We start from the raw sequence: 26,204 nt of genomic DNA, 5'->3' as shown, positions 1-26,204 counted from the left end.
AATAATAAAGGTTCTACTTTTGCCAGGTCTTTAGCCTCCTCTGCCAAAGAGTGTGGGTGCCTCACCAAACTACAGATTTCAGGATGCCATAGCAGTGAGCCATGGCAGGTTTCAAACTGCATTATTTCTGTATTGTACATGTACTATAGTATATTCTTTTTTCTATTAATATCATCAACATAATGAACCTTTTAAGACACTTGAGCCGTATCCACATAAAAATAACACAAAACACATCAAACACCATTAACATAAATGAATGAGGCATGTCCAGGGGTTGCACCCATTTCTAGATGTTTACATACACACCTGATAAAGTCCTACTGTAGTATAAAACATTTCTCTATCTTGTTTGCCCTTTATTCCAGAAAAATTATTGCTTGAAAGAAATAAATGGGAACTAGTGTCTTCTGTTTCTTTGGGCACTGGTGTGTTTCTTTGAGATAAATCAAAGACTTCCTGTTAATAAGAACACAAGCTATTTTACGAGCTGATACATTAGATTAAGGAATGACAACATCTACAATCATGACCTCTATGATACAATTTGAAAATAGACAAAACAATGCCTTCAAAGGGCTCAATGGCTGTAGAAACTATCCACCTCACCAAGAGGTGGCAGTCTACTTCACCATAAGGTGTGGGGAATCCAGCGGCCCATGCTTCACATTACTCACATTGCTGGGAGGGCAATCATATGGGGAAAGTGTGGAATATGCATGGTTTGTGCGGCATCCCCCCATATACTGGGACATGGGAAGTCTCTGCACCCATGGAGCTAACACAGTGTTGTTTGATGGGAGCTGGCCAGCTCTGTGGGTGACTAGGGCTAGATCGGCATTTGTTGTTGAATCTAGCCCTGTATGATGAGGTCATTTGAATATATCAGACTTATGACCTAATCAGATGGGGGTGAATCCAGCATCTTAGGATGCTTTCACCTCATTTGGAGGATGGAACCCCACACCAGACGTCACATGATGTTGTGTGAGTTCCAGCAGAAGTCCCACTCCCAACCGGGGTGAAGACATCACTAGATGCCTTCACTCCAACATGGGAGGCTTCCCGTGTTGTGCTGGTGTCACTAAGAGGGAGCTGCACACAGGGCAACAGATTAGACCCAGTGCTCCCCCTTTTCTCCTGGTTGCCAGGTGAAGTGGGATATTTCACCTGGCCTTTATAATGAGGCCCTTAAACCTGGATTTTCCCATTTCTACTGCTAATAGTTTTTCAGGTTTGGATATAAAAATGGTGCCTCCATCTCATCCCTTGAAAATCTTTGATAATATTTTGGCTACCATTCCAGAAGGAGTGTCCAGATTTCAGAATTAGCCAAGCAACTATTTGCACAATTAAATGGAGTACACCAACTGCAGTCTTGCTAAAGGTATTGGATCTTGGTCACAGTGGCATATGCTTTGTCCCACTGGATTATTGTAACATAGTCTATATGGAGCTGCCCTTGGAAAGTAACTAAGAAATCCAAAAAGGTGTAGACACTTGACTAGGACTGTGTTGTAGCCTGGTCAGATTCTGAGTGTTCAGATGAGGAGGAAGGGGATGCTGGGAGAGATTCAGAGAGCCCAGAGGAGAATGGAAGAGACCCAGAAAGAGTTGTTTTGGAATCACCTCCTGGCAGTTCTCAGGAGACTAGAAAATGTGAGATCCGTTCCCACTGGAACTCACCAGAAGTGCAAACTGAGAGAAATGTGGGAGGTGAATGTTTGTCTAGGTCAAGGCGACTGGAGTTGCAGAGACGCAGCATGAATCAAAGACAGACTCGGTTTCCCCAGAGAATTAGAAATAAGGAGCGGTGAAGCAGGTGTATGATAAATGATGTAATGGGAGGATTTGGGGCTTTTAAAGTGGTTTGTGAGAACAATCTTTGTGAGAACAATGCTGAAATTAGGCAAAGTGCTCTTGGATTTTGGAGCCTATGTTCTTAGAATTCATGTATTCAAGTTTCTAAGCTGTTCTTGCTTCCCGTTCCTGTGTGGCATAGTTTGCCTGCCATGGATTCATGTTACCTTGTTTTTGGATATCTCTGTGGATTGACTTTGGAGACTTTCTTTGAATTGATTTTAGGGTTCTTGGCTTTTATGGAAATAACCGTTTGAACTCTGATTATCTCTTTTTAATTTGCTTTTATATACTCTGCTTTTAGTAAACTTTATTGGATTATATGGACAGTGTGGTTTGTGGTGAAAAGAGGCTTCAGGCCCTACTGAAATAGACTGGTTATTGGGATAAGGACTAAGATGACATATCTTCTTAAGTAAGTCAGGTTACCATGGTCTACTAAAAAGACAATAAATGGGTCCTAGAAGAAATCAAGCCTGAACTCTCTCTAAAAGCCAAGATGCCTAAATTGTCATACTTTAGGTTTATAAGAAGACATGACTTGCTGGAAAATATAGTAATGTTTGGTAAGATGTAAGGCAGTAGGATGGAATGGCTTAATCGAGATGGAATGGCTTTCAGATTGATTGGTTTGATCAAGGAAGACATATCCCTGAGTCTGCAGGACCTAAGCAGGTTTGTTGATGATAGAGTGACTTGGAGGTCTTGTCATAAAGTCAGCTTGATGGGACTAACATCAAAAAAGGTCAATATTTACCTTATTATCATTAAAAAAGATGATGTCATCATAATTAATTCTCCACCATAAATGATCGATTTGCTTCTCAAGCCTGCCTTTATGGATCTTCAAAAACATTGTGACACCAATGGCTCCTAATGCTGTCATTATCAGGAGTATTATCACAACAATAAGGGCTGCGCCTTTTAATGATAAGGGACAAAACCAGTAATTACAGAATAGACAATAGAGCTGAATCTTGATGACATATATGGTAAGAAAATGGTGTGGGGTATTTTTAAGTCAGTGAGGTCAACAAATCTACTAGCAAAAGAGTGGAGAGAAGGGCCAGAAAAACAACATGTGTGGCAATAATACTTAAAGTACTATATAACTTATTTCAAATGGACAGTTGTTAGAAAATATAGGATCTGATTGTTAATTTAGAAATATAGTGCTGCAATATTACACACACTTATTAAGGAGTCAACCAGTTAGACATTATGAAATTTACTTATGGACAAACATCCATAAGTTAGAACTGTACATCTAATATAGTTTTTTTTTCGTGTCAGGAGTGTCCTGTTGTGAGAGAATTGGCCGTCTGCAAGGACATTGCCCAGGGGACGCCCGGATGATTTTGATGTTTTTATCATCCTTGTGGGAGGCTTCTCTCATGTCCCCGCATGAGGAGCTGGAGCTGATAGAGGGAGCTAATCCTCCTCTCCCCAGATTCGAACCTGCGACCTGTCAGTCTTCAGTCCTGCCGGCACAGGGCTTTAACCCACTGCACCACCGGGGGCTCTTCTAATATAGTAATGAAGTATAATCTATAATACTAGAAGATTGTCTGTCTGAGTCTACCATGACTGAAAAATCTAAGCATCTGAAAGTTAAAATGCATATTAAGGGGACTAAGGTGGGTCTAGAACAGACAAGAAACACTTTTTAGCATAGTATGATAAAAATAGGTATTTATCTGAAATCCAATCCTAAATTTTCTAAAGGCACCTGATCCCATTGGAAGCAATTCAGAGTCAGATCAGGTTAATACTTGAATGAAACACTGCCTATGAATACCAGGTGTTGTAGGCTATATTTCAGAGAAGGAACTGGCAAAACTCTCATGAGTAATTCCTTGCATAAGAACACCCTGTGGGATTCATGTAGTAATCAATCATAAGAGCTGACTTGAAGACATATACCCACACACCCCTGAAATTCCATGGGAAGATAATGGAACAGGCTTCCTACACCTTGTACTTTTCCTACCTCTATCCTTAGAGTTCAGAATAATTTGACAGTAGCAGATAAGTCACCCTTCCTACCTGTTCCTTCAACATAATGCAAGTAAGACTACTTTGACTGTGCTTTTCCTGCATAGCAGGGGGTTGGACTAGATGGCCCATGTGGTCTCTTCCAACTTGATGGTTTCCCCTCTTCTACAACTTCTATTATTCCCTCACTTCTTGAGCAAAGTTAAGTCTCAGTTAAAATTGCAATAAAAAACTTCAGACTTTTGAATTAAAAAATGATTAAATCACTCTAGTTATCTGTTCCTTCTTCTCACAATGCCTGTTTTACTGATAGTATCACACTTACTAACAACTGGAGGTTTACAATGTTCATTGTGGAACCCACATGGTGGTTTGTCTTCAGGTATTTCTCCATCTGACCAATTGATGCTGTTAATTTCTGTGGTTGGGCTACAGGCACATTAAACAAGACAAACATTTCACATACAGTATTTACTTAGAACACTGCTGAAAAACATATGGGCAAAGTGGAAAGTTGAAAAAATATTTATGGATTGAATAAAAGAAGATAAGAGAGGGGACCTAATATCTAAAGAGGTGTCACATAGAAGACTTCCTTTTTACTCCACTGAAGATTAGGATTATATGTAATGTTTGTTAGTTATTAGGGGATAGACTTCAGCAGAACAGTAGAAGAATTGGCCTGAGGGTACAATAAGGCAAATTATGTCGAGTGGTGGTGCACTCCTTCTTAATGGAGGTCTTCAAGAAGAGAGTGAACAGTGTGCTTCTGGGGGCAGTCTATCTCTAAATTTCCTGTATTGAACAATTTGGTCAGACCAGATGACCTGAATGCAACCTCCTGACCCTTCAATGTTTAGCACAACAACAACAAAAACAAAAAACAAAACTAAAAGCTCAGTAATGGCAACCATATTGCTAATTGGTTTCTTGAGTATATTTAATTTGGCAAGTCACACTCTCAGTCTCAGATGAAGATAATTGCAACACTCTTCTTTTCCTGAAAGTCATGGGAAATTGCTATAAATCAGAAACATCCTGAAGGCACCAAAAAAAAAAAAAAAACTAGCCTAATCTGTTCAGATGTATGGATTGATAGCTGATAGAGAATCACATCTAAGAACCTCATCACATTGAGGTTCAATGTGCAGGCAATAGTGGAGGGATTCTGGTGGACAGCATGGGAACCCATCGCCCCATTACCATCCCATGAAGGGTTGGGGGGAGAGTGTTGCTGCCCAGATTCTCCCTCAAACTCACCCTGTTTTCTCCTTTAAGAACACAGGAAGCCTTCCATATTATCTGGGAAGCGTCCTAGCATGCTGTCAGAGCATTGGAAGAATGGAGCCCTGCCTGAAGTAGCTGTGCATCATCTGATGGCATCTGACAGGCTCCATCCTCCCAGTGTTCTCCAAGTGTCCTGGGATGCTAAAATTCTCTAATGTGATGAGGTCCTAAGAGTGGATTGTAGAAGAGGCACTGTAGAATTTGGTTTACTTTCAAGGGATGAATTAAATTCAAATCACATTGACCTTTGCATGCTAAATCTATCATACAAAGGCTAAAACGACAAACCACATGTGCATAAACACGCAGAGACCTACCTGAGTGTTTTACTGAAACTATCAAAGTTAAGAACAGGAAGGAAGCATTTTGAGTTGCCAGAGTCCTGGAGATCATACACAGAGTAATCCATGTTTCTCTCACCTGATTCATCAATGTGCACTGGACCAGTAATGCCTAAACAAGAAAGATATTCAAAATATGAGTATTAGAATATTCACCACATTTCGTGTATCATTACTATAAGGAAGGAACAGGGGAAAAAATCTCCTTCCCAAGCTGCATTCTGAATTGATGTTTTTATATGTGCATGTGTTAATATTTTATTGTATTTTACATTGTGTTCACTTTTATGTTTGTTTTTAGGAACTCTGTGATGCCTGTAAGCCACCTTGAGTCCCTTTGAGGACATAGTGGCAGGATACAAAAATAAAGTTGTTGTTGTTGTTTCACTCTGATTATAGCCCAATCAACAGCTTAACCCATGTCTTAAACTTGTATGATGGTGGTCTCACAAAAAGTTTCCTTCCCCTGCTTGAAGTGAATGTCTAGGATGTCCTTCTGCATTCATAGTAATTAATCTGCCCCAGAGTTACTGGTCCTCCCATGTGCTCAGGCAGTCTTAACTCCCAAACCTACCATACACAAGCGTTGTATTGCAGCCTTTCAAAGTGTTGACAAGTGCTCTTCCATCACTGAAATTCTTTTTCTTTTCAGACATTTCCTTTATGGCTAATGCATACAGCAAGACTGCATCATGCAGGTAGGGAGCATAAGAACTTACCTGTGGAAAAATTATATTTGTGAGCTTCTATACTGCGAACCTAGTTTCCAGCAATTCGATTAAGTAACTGGAAGAAAGGAGGAAAATGCGTTTTTTTTACAAAGCAGCTGAAAAAAAGGGGGGGGGGAGCAACAGAGGATTAATTGAGATTGCCCCTGCCAAATTGAGACAATTGGGGAGTATTCTGTAATTTGTCAGGGTCATTCAAAAATAATGTTCCACATTTTCTCTCTCAGAATGTATTAATTCAAAAAATTTGAAATCTGGTGACAATATCGATAAATCTTGCTAAGGAGCCCCCTCATAGATTCATCTTGGGGTATTCATAATTCAGAAATGGTTACACAATACATACAATACAATAAAACTAGTAAATATTAAAGATGAATACACCAAAGAGATACCAGGGCTTTTTTACATTGAAAAATTTCTGATGATTTCACCAGAAGTTTTTTAGAAACCATAAACAGCACTACAGATTTGGTCGTAACAAATAATATTGAAGGAAAATGGAAAAATCAATACGATTTCTTTGATGGCCCCTTTTCAGGACTCTTTTGTGCTAAAATTTTAAACAATTAAAAGTTAAACATTCACAACGCATTATTGTGAATATTACCTCTTCTTGTGTAGAAATAAAACTAGAAGGTTGCTTATCCTTCAGCTTGTCATAGACTTCGTTCACAAAATCAGAATAGGTCTTATATTCCCTGTAAGACTGGAGGGCTATCAAAAATACAGGATGATAGGCATCTAGGATGTTGCTATTCTCATTAGTCCAAGTTTCTTTTAAAAAATTATCCTGGAAGACAATGCAGCTAGTAATAAATGTTCATTATTCAGATAAGGGATTTTTATTTCTACTAACAGAGTACTAGAGATATTCAATTATTGTTACTTCAGATACATCTGAGACAATTATAAAGCATGAAGTTTTCCTTTGATAGGGCCTCCAGAGTATCCCTTCACTTGCAAATGAAATTACTATAGTGTCTAGTGGTGACTACAATCCCTAGCATTCCCCTCAAATCTCACTGGCTACAATTCCAGATTCAGGATCCTTCCATATCATTGTATTTCAAATTTCAATGTATGGTTGTGAAAGCTGGAATAATCACCAAAAGTCCCATCTGCAGTTAACAAGCAAAGTCATAAGACACGGGGGGGGGGGGGGGGGGATGTGATTGAATATCCCCAGGAAGGAAGCCTACATTTGTTCGCAAGATGGGGTGCGGAACAGGAGCCTATTTAAGGCAAAGCTGCCCCATTCCTACCCTCATTCAAACTGGTAGCATTCAAACTGGTAGCATTAGGGTTGAGCAAGACGTTTCTTCCTTCCAAGTGGCTCTTGGGTGTTTTGTTGTTTTTTTAAAAAAATAGGGTGTCACAGCATGTTAAAGATTAAATAGTGCTGGTAGTCATCCCCCCCTCCCCCCCCCCCCCCGCCATTTGTAGGTGAAGGGTGGGTTCCATAATACTCTCTCTAGATTTTGTGGCTCAGAAGCAATAAAAGGGGACTTGCCTTGGAGCTAGAATGAGGGTTTTCTCACTTTTTTAAAAAAAAACTCTGAGGCTTGGGAGGAGCACCCCCAGGACAGCCTTTCAGGCAAGATCAACCAAGATGTCCAGCCTAATATTTTGGGTGGCTCTCAAGATTTATGGTGCTCACACAGGGATGTCCTGAGGGAGTTCTTGTGCCTGGCCTCTTTATTTCACGGTGGGAATTCAAAATGAGCCCATTTGAAATGTGGTGCTGAAAGAGAATTATCTGCATACCACAGATTACCAAAAAGACAGATGAAGGTGTCATAGATCAGATCAAGTCTAACCTCTCCTTAAGGTTATTGTACTTTGAACATATCATGACTGGGCTCATTGGAAAGGACAATAATGCTAATTTAAGTTGAAAACAGAAGCAAAAGAGGAAGTGTATGTTACAGGTGGATTGAACCAATCCACAGTTCTGAGTTTGCAAGACATGAGCAGATTAAAGCCAAGGACTCCCGGAGGTCTCTCATGTATAGAGTCATTGTATGCAGAAACTGATGGGACATAACAAAACAAGGAATTGATACATTTGCCTTGTAAACTGCCTCGAGTCACCAGAAGGTTGAGAGGGGCAATATACAAATACAGTACAGAACAGAATAGTTTATTGATTAGCCCTTAGGCCATATCACAATAAGAAACAGAACAACAAGGCCTGACAAGACCTGATCACACTCCACGTAGAAAGTTAAAATAAGACACTTCTAATAAAACAGTAAATACATATGATAAGACATGATAAAACTGATAAACTGATCAACCTGAATATATACATCATATTTCATTATCACCCCTACAATTTACCCCAATCAGCCCTACATATGTGGTTCTCAGACGTATTGTTTTGCTTAAGTACAGAGCTGTTTTATACGTTATTTTTGGGTCTTGGCCACACATAAAATATGTTGTTCTGATGTGAGAATCCCAATACATTGTCCGTTTGATATATGGACCAAGGTGGAAGTCTCTCACCTTTTGATACAATTTGCAATCAAACAATATGTGTGCCATATCCTCAATTTCAGGTGCCCCGCAGATACAACTCCGTTCATTATAAGGGATGCTGTTAAATCTCCCATATCTAACCATTGTCTCAAGCTGATCAAATCTGGCTCGCGTGAATACCTCCCTGAGATGTTTTGGTATTTGCATTTTTAGGTAATTAGCAGTTTGAAAGGTACGTTTATATTGACTCAGCCATTTTAGGTTAGCAGTCTTACTGAGGGTGGCTATATCTTTTTGTGCTTCTATATCCAAAATCCTTTGTATAGCACCCTTTCTTACTTGGTCATTTGAGGCGCAGGAGACGGGAAGCCCACAACTTCTTATATAATCTGTCAGTTGTGTAATCCAGGAGGTCGGTAGTTGGGATTTTATCTGTTCTAGTAGGCACAATTTTGGGAGTCTATCAGGCTCCATTACATTGATTTTACACCAGTAATTGTACGCTCTAAGTTTAGACTGTGCATTGATTGTATAGATTTCCAGTTCTGCTCTCACTGCAGCAGCAGAGGTCCTTTTATCTACTCCCAGTATACTTCTCAAGTGCTGGGATTGTGCTTGTTCTATTACTGAGATGGAACTTAAACCCCATACTTCTGCTGCATATAAAAGCATAGGTGTAACCTTGGCTTTATACACTTTGATTATTGGGATTAGGGTACCTGGGTAGCTATGTGTTTTTAGCTTAAGTATTAGATTCAGGCTAGCCTTTGCCCTGAGGACACTCCTTTGGTGATGAGAAGTCCAAGAACCAGTCTCAGAGAAAGTTACTCCAAGGTAAGGGAAGGTGTTTACTTGTTCTATTACCTCACCATCCAATTGCCATCTGTGTCTCTGCTGCCTTTTTCCAAATACCATTATTTTTGATTTTGTCTTGTTGATGATTAGAGAGTTATTCTGGCAATAGGAACTGAGTCTTCTTAACAACCTGCGAAGTCCAACTTGCGAGTGTGATAGTAATATCATATCATCAGCATACAGCAGAGTATTACAATATGTGTTTAGGACTTTGGGCATATGAGTTACAGGGTCTTTCATTACTCCAGGTAGGTCATTGATATACAGATTAAATAATATTGGTGCTAAAATACACCCCTGTCTTACCCCTTTGTATGTATTGATCCTGCTTGTCATAGCTCCATTTACCCCGAACCGTACTCTCAAGCAGGTGTTTGTGTATAAGGCTTTTATCAGTAGCAGCAGCCTAGGTTCAATTTTGAGATTGCACAACTTATTCCATAATGCTTCTCTGTTAACAGTATCAAATGCTGCAGAGAAGTCAATAAAGGCAGCATACAAGTGTCTTCCCTTACAGGTGTATTTGGCAATCAAATGATTCAGGATAAAACAGTTATCAATGGTAGATCTGTTTTGTCTAAACCCTGCTTGTTCTTCCGCAAGGATACCTTTTTCGTTTACCCAGCTTTCAGTTCTGCTCAGTAGGAACCTAGCATAAATTTTGGCAACAATATCTATTAAACTAATGGGCCTGTAATTACTGGGATCCTTTTTATTCCCTTTTTTATATATGGGAACTACTATTGCCAGCTTCCATCCAACTGGGATCTGGCAAGTATTGTTTATATGTGTAAACAGGCCTGCCAAAAGAGGAGCCCACCAATCAGGATCTTTTTTAAATAATTCGGCTGGTAAGAAATCTTCCCCAGGTGCTTTGTCACTCTTTAATCCTTGAATTATACACTTTATCTCCTTTTCTGAGACTGGTGGCCAAGGGGGTGGTGCTTCCATGCCTAATGAATCTCTGGATAAGTGTTGTTTCTCTACTGGTTCTGTTAAAGCAAACAAACCTTGATAGTAATCCTCCCAATCCCTGGCTGCAATTGGGATGTCATGGGAAAATCTCCGTTCTTTTAATATTCCTGTTACAGAATGCCAAAATATAGCCGAACTATGGCTCTTCGCTGCTAATTCAAGTCCAGACCAAGTAGCAGTGGCATAATTTTTTTTCTTTAATTTTATAAGTTTTTTATATTTCTGTCTAAGGGTCAACATCTTGGTTTGTATCAGGGCTGAGGGGCACTTCTGGGCAAGTCTCATGGCTGATTTCAGTTTCTTTCTTAACTGCCAGCATTCAGTGTCAAACCAGGGTGATCTACCTGTCTGATGATTTTTTATGGAAGGTTTAGTTGTTAAATGTTTCTTCAACATGTGGCACAGGTTTGTAAATGCATTGGAAACTAGTGTCCAGTCAGCTGTAGGTGACTGGATAGTGGCAGCCCAATTTTTTGCATTCTCTGTTTTAAGGCTATCTGTTATTGCTGTAGTATCAACCTTGGCCCATATTAATCTTTTGTTTTGGGACACCTCATAATTGTTTGTGAACCATTTATCATCCCTGTTACTTGGTCTTAAGTCTGAGCTGCCCCATAGTTTCACACTCACTGGTTGATGATCACTTTCCCCTCTTGGAATTACAGTAATCTCTGAGAAAAGGTCCACATTGTTTCTTGATACACAAATGAGATCTAATACACTACTTGAATTAGCTGAGTAATATGTGTGTGGATATGTATAGTTATCATCCTTTCCTCCTAAGATCTGAAGATTGCATTTAAAAATTAGCGAAACTAAGTACAAACCAGAACTGTTACTTTTGCTGTCCCTTGAGCGCCATTCTGGATGATTCTCAAAGAATTCATTTGGGAATCTGTTCTTCTGAGCAAAATCATAGAGGGATGGTCCTAATTTGGCATTAAAGTCACCAAGTAATATTATTATAGATTGGGGATATGATGTTGTTAATTCATCCATTACTACTTCTAAACAAATCCAGTGATTAGTATTATAATAGGAGGATGTGTTTGGGGGAATATACACATTTACTAGTATGACTTCAAAATCCTTGTATCTGAATTTCACAACTAATAGATGAGAAAATTTATTCTCAATGTATAGTTTCTCACCCGCCCATTGCAGCTCTTGCTTGATGAGAATGCAAAGTCCACCAGAAGCTCGCCCTTTATTTTTTAGTTTTTGGGCCGGTACATCCCAGCTTTGGAAGCCTGGGAGTTTTACTGGGTCCTCCTCCCCCGTTAACCAGCTTTCCTGAATGGCTATTATATCAAATTTGGAAAGGAAACCTACTAATTCACTACCCACCGCTTCCTTCCATCCAGCTACATTCCAAGAAACCATTTGTATATTTCCCCCACAGGCAGACTGTTCTGTATGACATAGTTCGCAATCAACAGTCTCTTTCCAGCCAGCTACATTCCAGGTTACAATCTGAATAGGTCTTACTGTATTTAAATGTTCTGGTTGACCTGGTTGTATTGGTATTGAAGATTCCGACAGTCAGTTTATATCTGGGGCTGGTACAATGTCATCAGTATCTCCAGTGAAAACACAGTTGTTAAAAGTCTCTCTTCTCTCTTCTCTGGATTGCTGCGGGTGCTGTCCATTGTTGGTATTTATCATAGCTTTTGTCCTCCTTGTATTCGCACTAACTTTAGTCGTTGTTGCTTTTGTTTTCGCCAGCATAATGTCTGTAGTCATGTCTGTGTTATTAGTGTTAATTCTATTGCAAAATGAGTTTGGTGTTGCACTCACTTCCCCATTTTTGCTTATCTGACCATCTTGGACCTGTTTGTGAAAAGTAGTGCTGTCTTGGTTTGGTGCGTCCTCCTGATTTACGTCCTTGCAGCTTAATATTGGATTTAGCTGTTTCATTCCGGTTTGTTTCCTTGAAAATAGTGGTCTAAAACAAACGTCCTTGTAATAGCGTACAGGGAAAATTCCCAAGGTGTTTAGGAATGCCTTCTTCCTCAATAATAATCCAGGAATATAGGAGTGTTTGAAATGGAGTGACACCCTTGTGAATTCCCAAGTACCCATCAGAGGCTTGGCTGCTGTTAGAGATGTATTCCTGCATTTCAAAATCTCTCTGATATGGTTGTTAGCTTTGTGTACGGAACTCCAGATGGGCAGTGCTCCATTAAAAGGGTAAATATCTAATACAAGTACAAAGTTTTGTATCATTAAACTGTTGCCTTGTTCCTTCTGGGCCCGTTTGTTTGTGTCCATAGCCTGATAAGGGTTTTCCCCATTTTTGGCTTTCCCTCCTGCAGTCTCTGCTGCAGGGAGTTGCTGCTTCCCAGTACTGCATAGGGCCTCTAGTATCTGTGATTGCTTCTCTGATTGCTTTCTAAGTAAATCCAGGATCTCTATTGCTTTGGAGCTCAGGAGTTCAAGCGTCTTTGCCATTAGAAGACATTGCTCAGAAAGCAATGATAAGTCAATTCTGTCCTCTATGTATTTTGGAGCTTTCAATATTGCCTCTTCCTCAACCCCCACATTCCGACTTACTTGATCAGGGAGTGGTGTCAGCTCCTCATCCCTCAAGGGCTCGAATCTGTTGGTTAAAGGGATAGCTGTCTCTTCAGGTGTCCTTGAGGGCCGTGCTTGGCGTGCAACTGCAAAGTCCTCCAAGTAACTTTGTTTTAGTAAAATGGATTCACTCACTGGCTTTGGAGATCTTTTCCTTCTTTTACAATCCTTCTTGTCGTTTTGCGAGCCCTGGGCAGTTGGTGAGGCAAGTCTTTTCTTCCTTTTAGGCATTTTAGCTGTGCCTCGCGTCTCTCCTTGTTTTGTCTGAAGGATTATCAGCAACTTAATTAGTCTCTCTTTCCTCCCCGGCTTCCACAGATATAGTTTAAAATAGTTTGAAGTAATAGCTGATAAAATGCTGATAAAATGCTAGTATGCAATAAAACATATATTTAAAACATTAGATAAAACGTAAAAACAGACCGGGGAGTTTAACTACACAGCCGTCCTCGGCGCCATCTTGCTCCGCATGTACCAATATACAAATACAGTAAATAAATACATAAAAATAAATACTTAATTGCACATACATACCTCAAATTGCTGCAGAACAAAAAACACATATGGCCCATTTGTCATGCCTAGCTCTTTGGCTTCTAACAAAATGGATCTTGCATCCAAAGAACTGCAGATTAAAACAATAACTGCAAGAGAATTTAATATGATCAATTCTCACACATCTGACAAGTCAATCTACAAATCAAATCAAGTCAGTTGTAGCAACTAGCTACAGTTGGTCCTCCACTTTCATGGAGACTAGGGATGTAGGACCCCTGTGAAAGTGATGAAAAACACAAATTTTAAAAATGATTTTTAAAACTTAAAATGCATCTCTAGGAATCTCTAGGTTCCCCAGTGTGACTCTATGGTCAACTTCCACCATAGAATTGCCCTGGAGGACCTAACAATTCTTAAGACAATATATTAATCAACTGCAAATAAGCAGATCTGCAAAAATTAAACTCACAAATGTGGAGGACCGATGATAATAATGAAATACCTATAATAATGAAATACCTTTGTAAGCAAGTAAGCAATGGATAATGCCAGAGTAATTCATTCATAATTTAAAATTGCTGTTAAATATTGCTTTGCATTAAGAAACTATTTTGTTCCCTGGAAATAAGAATTGCATCTGTGATAATGTGTGCCATATATTGAAGTAGTACAACTTTTTTTCTATTTGTTCCTTCTTTCCTATTAATGTACACTGAAACCATTTTTTCAGTAGGATGAATCCTACTAAAATCAGTATTATTATTATTATTTTCATAAACAAACTTCAATCTTTGCATAAGATTTTTGTATGCTATTAGATACTAAAATAAAAATAATGCACTTCAAGGATGAAAGCAAAGTTTTGGAGCCTTTGAAAATCCCTCCAAATTAAATAAATTTTAGAACTAAGATGTCTGAAGCACAAATAATGTCATTGTTATGCAATAATGTAACATAAGAATATTATTGATATAAGAAAAGGGCCAGAACGCTGACTCTGTTTTCAAAGATATGTGTTTCTATCTTATTACAAATGGGAGATAACTAGACATATTAGCCTTGTGTAATCACATGACTAAAACATGAGAAGTTGAAATACACCCACTCTCTTCTGTAGAGCTGGGTATTCTGGAAGAGCAGGAGGAAGATCATTAGAAATGTTTGGTAACATACAATCAGACCATTTTGTTTCCTGAAAATCATCTACATACAGAATTTTTGCTAAGATGCATTTCAGGTTATAGAATTACCCAAAAATTTCCTTTGCTATTCCATTCTAATTAAAAGAGATTAATAAGATAGTATTTAAACAGGAACAGGCAATAATGCAACACATAACAATAACCCAATGATACATATAATCAAAATACGGTGTATAAGATCATGTAATGACCATAAATTAAACTAAATATTCTTATCTCACTTAATCCAACCTTGTTGAAGAAAAAAAAACAATAAGAGATAGTTCAAATCAAATTAAATACTGGGTTGTTGTAGGTTTTTCGGGCTATATGGTCATGTTCTAGAAGCATTCTCTCCTGACGTTTCACCTGCATCTATGGCAAGCATCCTCAGACCTCACAACATCAGGAGAGAATGGTTCTAGAACATGGCCATATAGGCCAAAAAACCCACCACAAACCAGTGGTTCCAGCCATGAAAGCCTTAAACAATACAAATTCAATACTTTTTTTCCACTCAATATCAACACATCACGTAAAACAGTTCTGGTGAGAAAACACCAATGATTAGATCTATTGAAAGACATGAACAGTTGATATGTGGGAAAAAAAACATTGCAATAAACAGCCAAGAATTGTGGCTTTGTCCCTCAGATTCTGTTCCATTCTCCTTTTTTACTTGTGGAGATAGAATTGAATTCCTTAATATTTGAAAACATCTACAGATAAAACATTACTTTTTAAATTATGTTGGACAATACCTGTGTCTGCTAATCAAATTGTCCTTTGCAAGGAAATGGGACACAGAAGCCATAAACTCATTGCTATAAAATGAATTTTTTTTTTATGTACAGTTAGTCCCTCACATCAACAGAACAGCTTCTCTCAGTTGAATAGGAAAGGGGCAATTTCATCCTTTTCCTGCTATCTTTCAAGCCATTGTGGAAAAAATTGGAAATGGATTGAGGTGAGCTACAAGGAGAAAAAGGAACTCATACTGCGGAATAGAAGACTGCTCGGGTGTCTTTATATTTTATTCAACACTTGCATAGTGCAGAACTGATGGGCATGAATCATTTTCCAAGTATTTCTTCGTTTCTTCTGAAGAGCCAACATGATGTAGTGATTTAAGCATTGGGCTAGGAGAGTGCTTCCCAACCTTTTTTTGACCAGGGACCATTCTCCAACATTAGTACCAAAAGGGTTAAAAATCAGTTTTTGGTCAACTTTAAATTTGGTTTTGGGGTGCTGATTCAGAAAATTGCATTGGACAGACCATATCAGCTCTAGTTTCTGATACAGAACATATGCCATTGTCAGTGATAGGCAAGGAGTGGCAGGCGGTGCGAAAGGAATGGAAATAAAATAAAATAAAATAAAATAAAATAAAGAGGAAGGAGGCTCGTGGACCAGTGGTGGGCAGAGGACCACTGGTGGTCCACGGCCCACAGGTTAAGAATCACTGAGCTAAAACATAGGAACAAGGTTTACATTCCTGCTTGGCCATGGTAACTCACTGGGTAACCTTGTGTAAGACATTCTTTCAGCCTAAGAGGAAGGCAAAGGAAAATCATGTAGAGAAAACCCTGTGATAGGTTCATCATATATCTGAAATAACTTGAAGAAAAACTAAGCCTTCTTTTTCAAAACAAGATAATGGACTAGATTTTTTTGTACCTCAATACTATCTGAATTTGAAAAAGCTCAAAGACATTTGTTTTAAACCTTTTTAATAGGAAAAAAACAGACTTACTTCTTGCAACAGATGCTATGTAGCTGAGCTTTTCTTGGTGGAGTCCTTGATTTTTTGTATTGTACCTCACCTTAGCAGTGACTGTGATGTTAGTTTGGAGCTGGTTTTCTACAGATGACCACAATTCATCCATTTCAGCCCAAGTGAAGACATCACTCGAGCTTCCCATGAGACCCACATATCTCCAACCAAAAAACTGAAGTGTTTTCTGCAGTACTTGCCCTATCATTTGCAAAGGGGAAACAAGATTGACGTAGGTGTCATACAGCACTGAATCATCCAGTATGGCAGTGTGGCCAACAAATCCAAAAGTGGGAATGTTCCACTGGGAAGCTAGCAAACCAGTAACCTAATTCGGAGGAAATGGAGAGAACTGTATTAGTTATTTGACTAGCATATACTAGCATTAGTAAAGATGAAATGTTTCATAAGCAAATGCTATGTTTTACTACCTATACGTAATGTGTTTATATACCCATTTTGATTTGCACATCTGTTTATTAACATACACTTTTCAAATAAACTTTATAATAAAATGCAACTTAAGTTTATTTAATAAATTATTTATGAAATTTATATTCTGCCTTTTCTCCATAATGAGATTCAAGGTGGCTGAGTAAATAGAATTTTGTAATATCATATGCCTGAATACATCAGTGATTTCACCAGTGCTTCCTATATTCCCACATGTCAATGATATTGAAAAATACTCCATGTTGTCTGTAAAATACATAGGAAATTAAGATTTTTTACATTTTTAAATCTATTTTCAAAGACTCATGTGATCTCTTACTAAACACAAATTATTTTGTTCACAAACATTCACTTAACTTTAGGAAGAGTTCTGTATGTATAAATGAATACATACTTAGCAGACCATAAGATGAGAATATACATCTGAGATTTTGAACATGCCTGAATAAGAGCCACTTAATTAAAGTGTAGAGGAAAAGAAGATTACAGGCAGTCCCAAAGTTACAAACATCTGACTTACAAACGACTCATAGTTACAAATGTGAGTGAGACAACAGGAAGTGAGAGAAGTCTTTACCTAGGAAAGGAAATTCACTCCTGAAAGAGTTATCACAGGAAAGGGGGGGGGGGGTCTCCACTGAAGCTTTCTCACCAATCCTTGTTTCCACAATAAGCCTTTTTTTTTCAAAATCCAATTATCACAGGGACAGAAAATAAGGTGAAATCTTTTGAACAAGGGCACAAGCAGCAAAACAAACAACATAGAGGTGTTAACCTGTAATTTGTATAGATTTCATAATTGAAATTGATTATGTATATATTCTCTTGTGTTGCATCTAAGTTGATTGGAGACAGAGATGACAGGCTATGAGTGTAAAATGGGGAGCAAAATGAGGACAGTGCCTCAGGAATTCTGCCCTCAATGAAATTTTCCCTCAGTACACACATTTCTAGCATTACAATACTTTAAAATTTCACTTGAGTATGTAGAAATGAAATTTAGACAAAATAAAGAAAAGGGAATGAAAATTATTGATCCTTCATCCGATATCCCATTGCCCCTTGGTTTCTGACAGTGAAATCAGACAGTGAAATTATTTCCAGCTTCTTGGTCTCCAGACTTTTTTTTTTTATTTCACAGCCTATAATTTCTAATCAATGCTATGTTAATGGGGGCTTGTTGTTGTTGTTTATTCTTTCAGTCACTTCTGACTCTTCGTGACCTCATGGACCAGCCCACGCAAGAGCTCCCAGTCAGCCATCACCACCCCAGCTCCTTCAAGGTCGAGCCAGTCACTTCAAGGATACCATCCATCCATCCATCTTGCCCTTGGTTGGCCTCTCTTCCTTTTTTCTTCCATTTTCCCCAGCATCATTGTCTTCTCCAAGCTTTCCTGTCTTCTCAGGATGTGGCCAAAGTACTTAATCTTTGCCTCTACTATCCTTCCCTCCAATGAGCAGCTGGGCATTATTTCCTGAAGTATGGACTGGTTGGATCTTCTTGCGGTCCAAGGTACTCTCAGAATTTTCCTCCAACACCACAGTTCAAAAGCATCTATCTTCCTTCATTCACTCTTCCTTATGGTCCAGCTTTCACATCCATGGGTTACTACAGGGAATATCATTGCTTTAACTATGCGGATCTTCGATGCCAGTGTGATGTCTCTACTCTTCATTATTTCATCAAGGTTGGTCATTGCTCTCCTCCCAAGAAGTAAGCATCTTCTGATTTCCTGGCTGTAGTCTGCATCTGCAGTAATCTTTGCACCTAGAAATACAAAGTCTGCCACTGCCTCTACGTTTTCTCCCTCTATTTTCCAGTTATCAATCAGTCCAGTTGCCAGAATCTTGGGGTTTTTTTTTATGTTTAACTACAACTCAGCTTCTGCACTTTCTTCTTTCACTTGATTAGAAGGCGCCTCAGCAACTCCTCGCTAACAGGAGCTACTGAGACCTGAAGTCCAGAAAATCAGGAGAACCAAAACTTAAAATCTAACATTGTAAACATTAAGGAGCATTACAGCCCTTTTGTTACATCCCTGATTAATTCATCAGATTTGTAAGAGAAGGTTAGACAATAGGCCAGGAAAATTCACTGACAGTACTATGAAGCAGGAGGAGATTGCCTCTCTTGCATCACAGATGTTTTTGCATCTGGCAAAGGACAATAATACCAGATTAGAATACAAGATGACTGTCCCATTCATATTTGGTACACAAATATGAATGGGACAGTCAGTTTGAAACTTGCAAGACATTTTCATTCACCTCAATGTAATAAGTCATCTCCGAAGTCTCATAAATCCAGTAATGTTACTCATTGTTATATCTCTAAAGCCAGCCTCTCACACCTACATTAACAACCCGCAGGCACATGAAGTTCAGCAAGTCCAGATAGTGGTTTTCCCCCTGAAATCTGAGTCACTTCTACTAGTAGAGCTATTCCCTGCTGTAATATGTTGTGATGGCAAAAGTGAATTTAGTGACGACGAGAGACTCTTCAGAAGTACTTCCTCATAAGATGCCCATGGAATGTGATTGGCTTAAGGGAGTTTGGCAGCATTACCTGTGTAGGAGGATCAGGTGGAGTAAGTATAACATAGCTTAACAGCAACCTTTTATTAATGTAAAAGGGTGTTGCTGCCACAGGTAAAGCAGTGCATAACTAAAGCTTTAGAGTCGTGAGAAGGAGATGCTAATAGTCTTGCTAGGATCTCAAAGAAGCAAGGATATACTGCTGAAACTGGTGAGTAGCTGGAAAGGCTTTTGCCAAATAGGTTATTTTAAAAGATGTGTATGTCTGAGAACTAAACTAAACTGAAATGTGACTGAACTAACTACATGTGTGTGCACCTAAGAGAGAGCAAGGCTGGATCTGCACTGCCATATAATCCAGATTATCAAAGTAAATAATCTGGATTATTTGATTTGAACTGGATTATATGAGTTTACACTGCCACATAATCCAGTTCAAAGAAGATAATCTATTTTATATGGCACTGTAGAGTAATATAATATATGGTTTGCTTTAACAAAGCTACGGAAAACTGAAAAGATACATTGAAAGTGTTGCCTCACACACACACAAAATTCAAAATTCACATTATAATAATATGCTAATACTTTAAAAATTCTGATACTTGATACGGGATAATCCTTGAACTGAAATTTTAAATCCAAATATCTTTCAATATTGTTTAAATGTTTAAAAAGAAACCACAGTGATTGTTCAAATCTGTTTAAAATCTGTGTATTCCCTGGAATAATAACTATTGCTCTGTTGGCAATCATTAGGCCATAATGAAAAACTGTCTATAACCCAGTAGTCACTGATTTATTTATTTGTTTAAATGGTATTAGTTTACCTATGTGGGTTATGCAAAAACACACACACACACATATATAAACAAACTATTATAATACTTTAAAAAAGAGGAGTAGTTAGATCTGTAACATGATGTTGCAACGTTTCTTCACCAGAGCTTGGGAAAAAAAGTTGTTTTCTTTTGGATAACTTTTGGATAACAATATCCCCTCGCTGCTCTGATTTTGGATTTGCAGCCACCTGAATGTGATAGGCAGTGGCAGACTACTCTGAATGTCAGTGGCAAGTGGGAGCTTTCAACATTAGACAATATGTTAAAAATGTAACAACTTTTTGAAAATATAATAAACATTCCAATATTATTTCTATATGAAACTAAAATTTATGTTGCATGGACATTTTAATAATATTGTATTTTCCCCACTTACAAGTTCTCTCTCTCTCTCTCTACACACACACACACATACATATATACATACAAAGTCGAAGTTTGTATGTTTGTGGTCAAAGAAAGCTTCTACTGCCAGAGAGCACTGTGACCTCCCACTAACAATGGATCTGGGCCAAACTTGACACACAGAGCCCATCCCCACCCCCACAATGACCAACAGAAAATAATGGTGGAGTTGGGGGGGGGGGGGACTGACCCTAGAATCTGGGATTTATAGTTCACCCACATCCAGAGAGAATTCTGAAACCAATCAATGATGGATCTGGACCAAAGCATCCACATACAATATTTATGTGGATGGCAGAGTATGTGTCTATGTTTGTGGGTGATTTCCGAGATGGCTCTAACTTCCAGAGAGCCCTATGACCCCCCCCCCCCAACTGTCAATAGATCTGCCCACCCCCATAGCCAAAGGACAATACTGGAGGGGTTCAGGGGGATTGACCCTTGTTTTTGGAAGTTATAATTCACCCACATACAGAGAGCACTCAACTCAACTGACAATGGATCTGGACCAAATTTGGCACACTTACCCAGGCAACTTTGAATATTGATGGGGTTTAAAGGGAATTGACCTTGAACTTTGGGAATTATAGTTCACCCATATTCAGAGAGTATTGTGAACCGAGCCAATGACTGATCTGGACCACACTTGGCATTCCCCCCCCCCCCCCAATTGTGACCAACTTTGAATATTGACAGTGTTTGGGGATGATTGACCTTGGATACTGTGAGTTATAGTTCACCTACATCCAGAGAGCACTTTGAACCCAACTGACAATTAATCTTAACCAAACTTCGCATATATACCTAACATGACCAACTTTAAATACTGGCAGTTTTTAGAGGATTAACCCATGAGTTTGGGAATTATAATTCGCCCACATCCAGAGAGCACTGTGAATCCAACCAATGATAAATCTGGACCTAACATGCCTAACCTTGAATACTGGGGAGTTAACCTATGAGTTTGGGAATTGTAGTTCACCCACATCCAGAGAGAACTGTGTACCCAAATGATGATAGATTTGGATCAAATGTGTCACACAGATCTATCATGGCCAACTTAAAATACTGATGGGATTTGGAGAAAATTAGCCATGGATGCTGGGAATAGTTCATCTGCTTCCAGAGAGCACTGTGTACCCAACTAATGATGGATCTGGACCATACTTGGCATGCATACCTAACATAGCCAACTTTGAATACTGGTGTGGTTGGAACAATAACACACCATGATGGGAGTTATAGTTTACCTTCCTTCTTATGCATTTTCTAATGGGTCCATTCTTAAAATCCAAAACCAAACAATGTTGTTTTTTTTTTTGTTTATCATTACAAAAGACCTAACCCGGACATCGCTGGGTACCTAAGCTTGTTTCTTATAAGAAGTAATACCTTACAGTTGTAAGTACTGCCTTTGTATTCTGGCAATAAATATTTTTAGATGTAATTTGCTACTGGTGAAAGGAACAGTTTATAGGTTATTAAACATTACTCATCAACATAGGATCAAAAGGAAGTTATTCTTCCATCACTTTATTTATAACCAACCTCTTCCCAAAACGAAGGGCCCATCTAACTGCCACAGCTCAGTGCTATGGAATAAGAATAATTGTAAATTTACAAGGGTTGTTTGTTTTTTTGCTTTTTCTCCCAAACTAAAATTCCCAGGATTCCATAGCACTGAACTACAGCAGTCAAAGTGGTGTCAAACTGTATTCATTCTACAGACACAGCCTTGGGCTCAAGATGGCATACAAGATACAGAAAATTACAATTAAAAACAAATAAAGTTGAAAACATACATAAGTCAAAATGAAAATAGTATTAAATGAGCAACAGAATTAATGCCGTTGGTTTAAACCAGCAATTAAAAATACAGCACCACAAAAGCCACATATCTCATTAATGGTTAATGTCCAAATACTTTCTGGAACAGAAAGGTGCTCCCAGCCACTGCAAAGATAGCCATAAAAGCAGTTGACCTAATGCAACCAATAAACTTGTAATGACCATGTTTGGGCAATTTTGCTAAACAGGATTTCCTTGCATTGGAGGAAGGACTTGGAAATTACGAATACCATTGCTGCACAATATTGTGGTATATGAAAGTACAGTGCAGAACCTTTATTTTAATTCTGCTTGTGGCTAAATGTGGTAAAGCAATGCCACACCATGGCCAAGGCTTTCTAGTGCGAAAGCAACCCAGAACTGCACCTAAAATTCATTTGATATGTAAGCCTGAAGCACAGGAAATGTCCTTCCAGCTTTATTAGGTCATTCTTCTTTTCATAGACACAAGAAAACAAAAGCTGTAAAGCATACCTTGTTGCCACAAACCCCAATTCAGTTAAATTACAGTTCTGCCAAGGCTTGTGTGGGTCAAAGAATGCATAATTGGGTGTAAGATGAAGGATGCAAAACTATGTAATTAATCTGAAAGTAAGACTAGCATTCTACATAACAAGGCAGGATACAGACTTGAAGTTATATTTAGGACTACAGATGAGTTTACTGCACATATGTTGTTGTTGTTGTTGTTATTGTTGTTGTGTGCCTTCAAGTCATTTCTAAGGTGAACCTATTGCAGTGTTTTCTTATCAATATGTGCTCAGAGAGGATTTACTTTTGCCTTCCTTTTAGGCTGAGAGAGTGTGAATTGCCCAAGGTCACTGGGCAATTCAAAGTGGCTTTCTATGGCCAGTGGCTTTCTATGTATCTTTCAACCCAAACATGATTTCTCAGGCCGAAAAATAGTTTTGCAAACTACAAGAGAACTGGTGTGTGTGTGTTGTTGTTTATGTTGGAATAAACTGATGCCAGTATTTCAATTTAAACCAATTGATTAGTTCAGAAATTAATTTAATTAAATTGTCCTTTTGTGTTAGGAAAAAATGCAGTTTAACATGTTAAACAGTTTTCTGTTTTTGGACAAACCTTCATCTGGAAACTGAATAGGGAGCTGCATTATAATACAGTCAATATGGGGAGTAGTCAAGGTGCAAACTCACACAAATGCATACCAAAAGCCTGGAAATTGTGGGTTAAAGTGGATTAACCTGATTTTGGGATTATGTGATTTTAACGTTTAAATGTTTTTAACTCCACGTTTTAATGTTTAAATGTTACATTTTTTATGATCTAATCTATAGTTATATGATATTGTTGTTTTTGTTAGGTTTCATATGTATGCGAGGCATTAAAATTTGCCGTAAATATGTTGGAAACCGCTTTGAGTCCCCCCTAGGGTGAAAAAAGTGGTATACAAGTGAAGTAAATAATAAATAATAGTAAAAGTTGGGAGATGGTCTTTAGTTTGCTTTACCTATCACAATAAACACAGCCTGTAGTCACATATCAACATTGCATTTCACATAAATGCAGGACTGAGTCAGGCTAATGAAATTGGGATTATTTATTATGTATTTATTTTATTTATTTTAGATATTTGTACCCCGCCCTTCTCAACCCCCCGGGGCGGGGGGGGGGGGCAGGGCCACTTCCAGCCGGATACAATTCGATGCCTCCAATGTATACATAATAAAATATATAATAAAATCCAATAATTACATACATTTAAAATATTAAATCACATTAATTCATATTATAGTGCACTTTAAATAATGAAGCTTGAAATATGATGATTATTATTTTTTCATTGAATGAGTGTCAAATATATGGTGTGATTCATTCAGCAATAAGGACTGAGTAGTAGTAACAGTGTGCAGAGCAAGGTATTGCTGGTGGCAGGGTTTCCAGTCTTAGCTCAGCAGTAAGAGAGTTTTGATGGACTACTGTCTCATCTGAACCCATAAGTAGAAAGATACAAATTATGCAGTACTTCAGATTTGCATTTTGAAAAATCCTGGGAAACCTGTAGAATAGCTAACAACCGTCCTGAAGGGAAGGGTAATAGCTTAGCATCAAAGCACACGTTTAACCTCTAGGTAGATCTCCAGGTAAAACTAGATCTACAGGTAAAACTAGGAAATAATTTTGTCTCAAACTTTGTCGAGCATTTCCCAGTCAGTCTAGCAGCAAGTTGGGCCAATTTAATTTGGATTCCTGTACTCCTGGCTGTTTAAACTATCAAGTATCCTCTTTTTCATTGACTGGTGGTGTGGAAAACATATATTGACCCTTTCCCATTTCTGTCACTTCAGCCATCAACACTTTATGGCACTTTCCAAAGCACAAGCGGTCAAGATGGCCCCAGTGAGGTGCTGAATCCACTTTGGGTTATGGTCTGAAGTTTAAAAGAGTTTTCCAACACAGAGAATCTGCTTTCAGCACAGAATTGGGTAACTTCTGCACTAAACATCTAGTGCAGTTTGATGCTAGCTTCAATTAATGCCCATGAAAGTACATGAAAGAAAGAAGAAAGCCCTTAATGTGCATCGGCACTTTGTGGTTTATATGATCACCATCCAAGCATCAACTTGGTTCCAGGATTTCCTATATAATCCCTATGTAATCATCTATACGTGCATGGTGAGGCCACTTTCTTCAATATCAGTTTAAAAATTACTTGAGTGGGTAATGTAAACAGTCCTTGGATAACTCTGTTTAGAATAAAACTTGGAGTGGCTTTACCACCTCACTGGAGTTACCAGATGCCACAGTCCTGAATATAGGGAATGCACTCATCTGGACATGCTCACATATGATTATTTAATTGATTAATTAATTAATCTGTATCTCATTCTCATTGTCAGATCTCAGGACAGCTAATTTATAGGCTTGGCTGATCAAGAAAAAATGGTTCTAAACTCGTTTCGCATAGAGGGGGCGCTGGCGTTTCGATTTTAAAATTATTTCTCAAATTTTCTTGAAAAAAGATCGGAAATAGCAAAAATCTGAATAGCTTTGTTTACTTCGTTAATTGAAGGTGCCCCATCCCCGTTAGTTTAAAATCTTGCAGTTTCCCTAGCCTCCCTAGCGACAAGCGGCGATGCGGTTTCCCCCAGTGGCCATCAAGAAGAGCTGGGCGTAGCCATGCCGACCTCATTCCCCTGCCATCCATCACCATTCAGTCACCCAGGGAAGGCAAACTGCGAGATTAGTTTTAAAATCTTGCAATTTGCCTTCCCTGGGTGACAGAATGGCGATGGATGACAGGGGAATGAGGTGGGCGTGGCTATGCCCAGCTCTTCTTGACGGCCACTGGGGGCAGGGCCATGCCCACCTTGCCCTTCCGCATCGCCGTTTGTCACCAGGGAGGCCAGGGAAACTGCGAGATTGTAAAACTTGCACCAGACATCTGAAAATAATTACGAAAAATTGGGAAATAGTTTCAATTCATAATTACTCCTCACACTATTCCTGCATGGCTCGATATTGGATCAAAAGGTAATTTTAATACGAATTCATTACGAGTTTAGAAACTTACGAACATGATCAACCAAGCCTACTAATTTATA

At 38.6% G+C, this 26,204-nt stretch overlaps 2 protein-coding genes across 2 annotated transcripts in view; one reads left to right on the top strand and one right to left on the bottom strand.

Moving 5' to 3' along the window:
* LOC132770954 (guanylate cyclase 2G-like) overlaps window positions 1-26,204 on the bottom strand; it is a 48,099-nt gene that overhangs the window by 16,802 nt on the left and 5,093 nt on the right. Inside the window, exons 2-7 of the mRNA XM_067466271.1 lie at window positions 16,532-16,880; window positions 13,634-13,743; window positions 12,604-13,363; window positions 5,460-5,595; window positions 4,149-4,284; window positions 310-459 (exon numbers count right to left, since the gene is read on the bottom strand). Coding sequence (XP_067322372.1) covers window positions 310-459; window positions 4,149-4,284; window positions 5,460-5,595; window positions 12,604-13,363; window positions 13,634-13,743; window positions 16,532-16,880 — 1,641 coding nt within the window. The remainder of the gene's footprint in view (window positions 1-309; window positions 460-4,148; window positions 4,285-5,459; window positions 5,596-12,603; window positions 13,364-13,633; window positions 13,744-16,531; window positions 16,881-26,204) is intronic.
* The window catches only part of ACSL5 (acyl-CoA synthetase long chain family member 5), a 56,122-nt gene continuing 49,568 nt past the window's right edge, over window positions 19,651-26,204 (top strand). Inside the window, exon 1 of the mRNA XM_067465844.1 lies at window positions 19,651-19,751. The gene's annotated coding sequence lies outside the window, so the exon portion shown is untranslated. The remainder of the gene's footprint in view (window positions 19,752-26,204) is intronic.

Source organism: Anolis sagrei, chromosome 3 (assembly GCF_037176765.1).
Source record: "Anolis sagrei isolate rAnoSag1 chromosome 3, rAnoSag1.mat, whole genome shotgun sequence".
Lineage (NCBI taxonomy): Eukaryota > Metazoa > Chordata > Lepidosauria > Squamata > Dactyloidae > Anolis > Anolis sagrei.
The sequence above is the reverse complement of the archived record's forward strand: the minus strand, read 5'-3'. Positions and strand labels throughout refer to the sequence as shown.